The following is a 5,975-nucleotide window of genomic DNA, read 5'->3' as shown; positions in this document are numbered from 1 at the left end:
ATGAACAAATACAGTATTAGGTGGTATGTCTCTAGTCAATAACTTTAGAGAGAATGTCTTAAGAGATTCAGCATATCTTGATCTGAAATCCTAGCAGTGGCTTTCTCTAGTACCTCCCCTTCAATGGTGGCTCTGTCTCACAAAGGCTTTTCTGTGTAACTCTTTCCTCACTGAAGTAATGTGTGTTGTTCCAAAGACCTAAGGGTGGGACAGATGCATTATGAGCTGTAGAACTTCCCCAATTTTGTAAGGAGGTGTCAAGAGTTAATGTTCTAAATAAGCTCATCGATTCATGTATGTCAGACAGGAATATGATATTGTGTGGCCCCAATTCATGAGGAAATCTTATGCTATGTAAGAGAAGCTTTGCTGTATAAAAAATCCTGGGTTACCTATGTCACAAGTCCATAGTTTTATAAATTTTGAACTTACAAATTTATCTTGATAAATTTCTAGTAGATATGTAGTTCACATTCCTAGAATTGTTGTCATGTGCTGCATATTCCTCTCTACCTTCTTCCCTCCCTCCTTCCCTCCCTCTTTCCCTCTCCCCCTCTCTCTTATCCAACATGTCTACCTATCTACCTATCTATCCATCTGTTTTCTATCTATCTGTCTATCTATCTATCTATCTATCTATCTATCTATCTATCTATCTATCTATCTATCTATCTATCTATCTATCTATAATGTCTACCTATTTATCTATTACCTACCATGTCTATCTATATATCCACCCATCTATCCACCCATCTGTCTATCTATCTATCTATCTATCTATCTATCTATCTATCTATCTATCTATCTATCTATCTATCTATCTATCTATCTATCTACTATCTATTATCTATTAACTATATCTGTATCTATCCATCTATCTATCTACACACCTATCTATCTTATAATCATGTATCTATCTATCTATCTATCTATCTATCTATCTATCTATCTATCTATCTACCACCATCATCATCATCTATTTATTTATGTATTTATCTCTCATATATTACATGTGGATCGAATTTTCTCCTTTCTCTAATTCTACCAGGTGCTGTGCTTTTTTTTTATGGATAAACTAAATTTCATTCATTGAGCCTTTAGTCCAAATACATGTTTAGTCATTTTCAAAATCTTTGTATAAATATTTGGAAGAATAATTCAGATAATTTTAACTACCATGGATGGTTTTGTTTTTCAGGAAGGAATAGGAAGGCATTCTAGAAGTATTGGTGCAGTCACACCTTCATTTCTGTTCCCTTTCTATATTCTTGAGATATGATTCCTGCTGTCTTCCTGGCCATCCTGTGCTTGGGAATGGTCTCATCATCACCAGCACCTGATTCCATTTTGGATGCTGAATGGCAGAAGTGGAAAATAAAACATGGGAAAGCATACAGTCTGGTTGGTAACTTTGGAACTGTACAGAGGGAACCCAGAGAGCTTGATGTTGGGGGTTATGGACATAATAGAGGGCATAGAAACTGCCTTTTTCTGAAGAATTACATGAACTCAGGTGAGCATAGGGTGGTCGGGATCTGTGTTCCTAGACATGTGACAAATGGTTTGCTTCAGTGTCTTGATCTCTCTCTCTCTCTCTCTCTCTCTCTCTCTCTCTCTCTCTCTCTCTCTCTCTNTCTCTCCAGTTTTTCTTCACCTATTGCAGCAAGTATTTGGTCAGCTTCTACAGTGGTGAAAAACAAATCATCGATTATTTCTATTTCCAGGGGGAAGAAGGACAGAAGAGAGCAATATGGGAAGAAAATATGAAAAAGATCAAACTGCACAATGGGGAGAATGGCCTGGGGAAGCATGGTTTCACCATGGAAATGAATGCCTTTGGTGACATGGTGNCAGTGACACATNCAGNATCACAATGTTGTTTTCTCTTCAATTCATTGGTGTCTTTTGCTTTTCAGTGATTTATGTATTTTTTCCCTTAAAGTCACTTGAAGAATTCAGAAAATTGATGATTGAAATCCCAATCCCAACTGTGAAGAAAGGGAAAAGTGTCCAGAAACGTCTGTCTGTTAACCTGCCCAAGTTTATAAACTGGAAAAAAAGAGGCTATGTTACCCCTGTGCGGAAACAGGTATTGCTCTATCACGTACCCATCTTCCTCAGCCACTGAGGAAATTGTGAAGTGGCATGTCTGTGTGTTGAGTGAGTTCATTTTTATGAAATTTTTATTCTTCTTGTGTATTTATACAAGGCTTATAGATCATTTCCACGCACAATTACCTTACTATTGCATCTCCACATAGTGTCCCCCATCATATATTTAGACTTCATGTCATCTGTCATTACTATTTATACCCTGTCCTTATGTGCATGTATGTCAATGTTTGTCCTGAAAAATCCACCAGCAGGCAAGTCTCCAATGTAGACTAACTTTCTCTTGACACGTTTCCATCAGCTGCAAGTAGCTCATTTTCTAAAACAGTATTCAGCTTTCTGATTTGGAGCTGTTATTTGTTTGTGTATGATTGACTCTTGTTTTCTGCTTAGGGCAGATGTTATTCTTGTTGGGCTTTTTCTGTGACTGGTGCCATAGAAGGACAGGTGTTCCGGAAAACAGGCCAACTGATCCCTCTGAGTGTACAGAACCTAGTGGACTGCTCTAGACCTCAAGGCAACAGGGGCTGTTATGTAGGCAATACATACCTTGCATTGCAGTATGTGATGGAAAATGGAGGTCTGGAGTCTGAGGCAACCTATCCTTATGAAGAACAGGTAAGTGGATTTTTTATGCTACTGTCATGTCAGGGATTATTGCAGTGCTGTCTTTGCAGATACGGTTATTGATATGGTTTTGGTGTAGCTGATACTACTTCTACAAACGTGGAGAACATGTAACACTTTTATATAAAATATACATTTCTTCACTATGAAAATTTCTTATTGACAGTAAGAATGAAATGGGTATCAATGATAACATGATTTTCAGTCCCTAATCTCCTGGTAGCATTTTTTTCCAGACATGATTTATAAAAGCCCAGATGTGGGGAGGCTCAACTGCAAAGACCAGAGTGTGGTTCTGACTCCTTCTCCACAGGGCCCAGAGGGAAGTAACCTTGTGTTTTAACTCTTTACATTTTCAAGGAAGGATCATGCAGGTACAATCCAGAAAATTCTACCGCTAGTATCACAGGCTTTGACTTTGTCCCAGAGAATGAGGATGCCCTAATGAATGCTGTGGCAACTATAGGACCTATTTCAGTTGCAATTGATGCAAGGCATGAATCTTTCCTGTTCTATAAAAGAGGTAAGCATGTGTCCCTTTGATGTTAGTTGGAAAAAATCTGTGATGTTCCATTGAATTTCAATTCAATGGACCATTTTTCAAAACATATGATGTATTCATTTTGGTTTTGTATTTTTACAGCTGTCCATTCAAAAATCTTCTGTATAATTTGTACTTGATATGACCTCCCCCTTGCATGTGAGCAATGCTTAATCCATAAAATTTTTGTTTAACTTAATTCCTCATTTTTTCTACATGTGGTATGAATTTAAGATTCTCAGTGAAAATACATTTCTAGAATAATTTAACGAGGGTCTTGAATTATGTAACTTATGCTTAGGAGTGCTTGCTTGCAAATGGGGTTCTATCAGTGAAAACACAAAATGTGAATTAATCAGTCTGTGCTCCTTTGTGATCACTTGGATTTCTCTGGATTCTAATGAGGACCTATATCATTATTCCTGTCAATGACTGTTGCTATGGATACTCAAGTTTCTGTCACTTCAGTGAAATCAGAAAACAGCCCACTTATTGTTGGTGTCCACTGTTCTTATCTGTTTCCTGGGTCTCTCACTGCTTTATGGACTTTATATTTCAGGTATATATCATGAGCCAAACTGCAGTAGCTCTGTTGTCACACATGCTATGTTACTGGTTGGCTATGGCTTTGTAGGAAGAGAATCAGAAGGCAGGAAATACTGGATCGTCAAGAACAGGTATAAAGTGCCAAAACTATTGATATTTGACGTTGGAAGGAAATATTTTTCAGTTTTAGTGACACTTTCCAGAAATCCTAGACAATATATTTTTATTTAAATTAAACAGACATTTTCTTTTCTTTTCTTTTCTTTTCTTTTCTTTTCTTTTCTTTTCTTTTCTTTTCTTTTCTTTTCTTTACTTTCCTTTTCTTTTCTCTTATTATGGGTGTGTGTGTACACACATACATGTTTACGGATACTTGTCTGTGTGTTTTTTTTATATACAGACCATAAATTCACATCAGTTGTCTTCCTTAGTAGTCCTCCACTTAACAGTCGTGGAAGGGAGTCCTGCTGATCCCAGAGTACACTCTCTTGGTTAGTGTGTCTACTCTTTCTCTCCCAGTTATGTCCTGCCTCTGGGAATTGAGGTGTTAATGATACTCTTCATTTAAGCTTTTTTACATTTGTTTATATATAAGTTTGTATGAGTGAATGTTCTATGTTGGCAAATGTGTGTGGAGACCTAAAAACTGGTATTATATTACCTGAAACTCCAGTAAGAGGGGTTGTGATCTGAATGACATTTGTCCTGGGTGGGAGCTCTTGTCCTCACATTCTTAGGCTCTGAGCCATCTTCAGTCTCCCATCTTGGCTTTTAATGGTATCCTGGACTTGAACTTCAGTTTTTCCTTTTGCCATAACCCTCTTTGGTATCTCAACAGCTAGGTTAACCAACTCCTACTGCAATGTCACTATGTTCATCCACTGGTTTCCTTCGGTGCTAATATCATGCTTGTGCCATTGATTTTCAAAAATATGACACGATTATTATTTCTGAACCACCCATCAAGGGAGAATAGTCTTATAATTTACTTGAGATTTTCATGGTCGTGTGTGAGAAAATTCTTGGTTCCAAGTAGTTCATCCTCTTTAGTTTTTCATGCTTTCTATTACTCTGTTTTCTGACTCAAAGAACAAATGAGGCATCATAATATTCCACTCTATTGTATAATTTTCACTAAATTGAAAACATGATTTCTTTCAGCATGGGTACAAAATGGGGCAGCAAAGGCTATATGAAGATTGCCAGAGACCAGGGAAACCACTGTGGAATTGCTACATATGCCCTTTACCCCAGAGTGTGAACTGCCTGGTGGTGACAGAAGGAAGAAATGGACAGAAGACACCATGTAGAAAAGATGCACTTAGATTTCAAAACAACTGGCCACTGCTATGTATATAAGACACTTCAGTCACTGTAAAGCAAGTGATGTGGAATTTGTGACATTTTTTACTATTGTAAGATATGACCATTACTGTAACTGATGCCATACACTGGTTTGTATTTGTTTTCTATAACAGTGTTATTTTTATTTTTCCTGTGATAAATTAAGTCTTTAAAAATAAATCTTTCTTTAAATGCTGCTCAGCCAACTACGTTTCCTTTATTGAGAGTTCTCTGTTTAGATCTGTACCACATTTTTTTTTTTAAAGATTTATTTATTTANTATATGTAAGTACACTGTAGCTGTCTTCAGACACTCCAGAAGAGGGCGTCAGATCTTGTTACGGATGGTTGTGAGACACCATGTGGTTGCTGGGATTTGAACTCTGGACCTTCGGAAGAGCAGTCGGGTGCTCTTACCCACTGAGCCACCTCACCAGCCCCTGTACCACATTTTTTAACTTGGGTGATTTTTTTAAAATTTAATTTCTTAAGTTTTTTTATATATTTTGGGTATTAGTCCTCTATCAGATCTGGAGTTGGTAAAAATCTTTTCCCATTCTTGTTAGATTCAGCCTGGCATCCAGTTTGATTATCAGGGGAAGGCAGTGAAGCGTGGAATTTATGAACAGGGACAGAAGCTGATGAATTTTAATGATTAACTCTCTTTAACTCTTTGCTATTCTGTGGCCAAGTGCTGCTGCCTTCTGGCAGTGAGCTCCTGTTTATAGCAGTAGGGGATTAAAAAAAGGATAGTTTAATTTCTTGTGCTTTTTTCTCTTTGACACCTGGCCCCCTCACTAGTCAG

General features: G+C 37.4%; 1 protein-coding gene across 2 annotated transcripts; it reads left to right on the top strand.

The window, feature by feature from the left end:
- The first annotated feature begins 1,275 nt into the window (after positions 1–1,275).
- On the top strand, positions 1,276–5,087 carry LOC110333975 (cathepsin M-like). Of its 2 annotated transcripts, none has more exons than XM_021215787.1 (7): positions 1,276–1,401; positions 1,725–1,847; positions 1,943–2,089; positions 2,506–2,730; positions 3,100–3,262; positions 3,840–3,957; positions 4,988–5,087. In XM_021215787.1, the coding sequence occupies exons 1-7, from the start codon at positions 1,276–1,278 to the stop codon at positions 5,085–5,087; spliced, it is 1,002 nt and encodes a 333-aa protein (XP_021071446.1). The 2 variants fall into 2 exon arrangements, with proteins under 2 accessions (XP_021071446.1, XP_021071447.1); XM_021215788.1 differs by having other exon boundaries at positions 1,943–2,094; positions 2,511–2,730.
- The last annotated feature ends 888 nt before the right edge of the window (positions 5,088–5,975 follow it).

The sequence above is a fragment of the Mus pahari genome, chromosome 16, assembly GCF_900095145.1.
Source record: "Mus pahari chromosome 16, PAHARI_EIJ_v1.1, whole genome shotgun sequence".
In the NCBI taxonomy this organism is placed as follows: Eukaryota; Metazoa; Chordata; class Mammalia; order Rodentia; family Muridae; genus Mus; species Mus pahari.
This window is presented reverse-complemented; position numbering and strand designations above follow the sequence as displayed.

Bases quoted from the DNA above. Each gene is read 5' to 3' on its own strand.
- LOC110333975 (XM_021215787.1), top strand. From the start codon at position 1,276: ATGATTCCTGCTGTCTTCCTGGCCATCCTGTGCTTGGGAATGGTCTCA. The intron at 1,402-1,724 runs GTTGGTAACTTT...TTCTATTTCCAG, and splicing joins ATGGGAAAGCATACAGTCTG to GGGGAAGAAGGACAGAAGAG. The intron at 2,731-3,099 runs GTAAGTGGATTT...TACATTTTCAAG, and splicing joins CCTATCCTTATGAAGAACAG to GAAGGATCATGCAGGTACAA.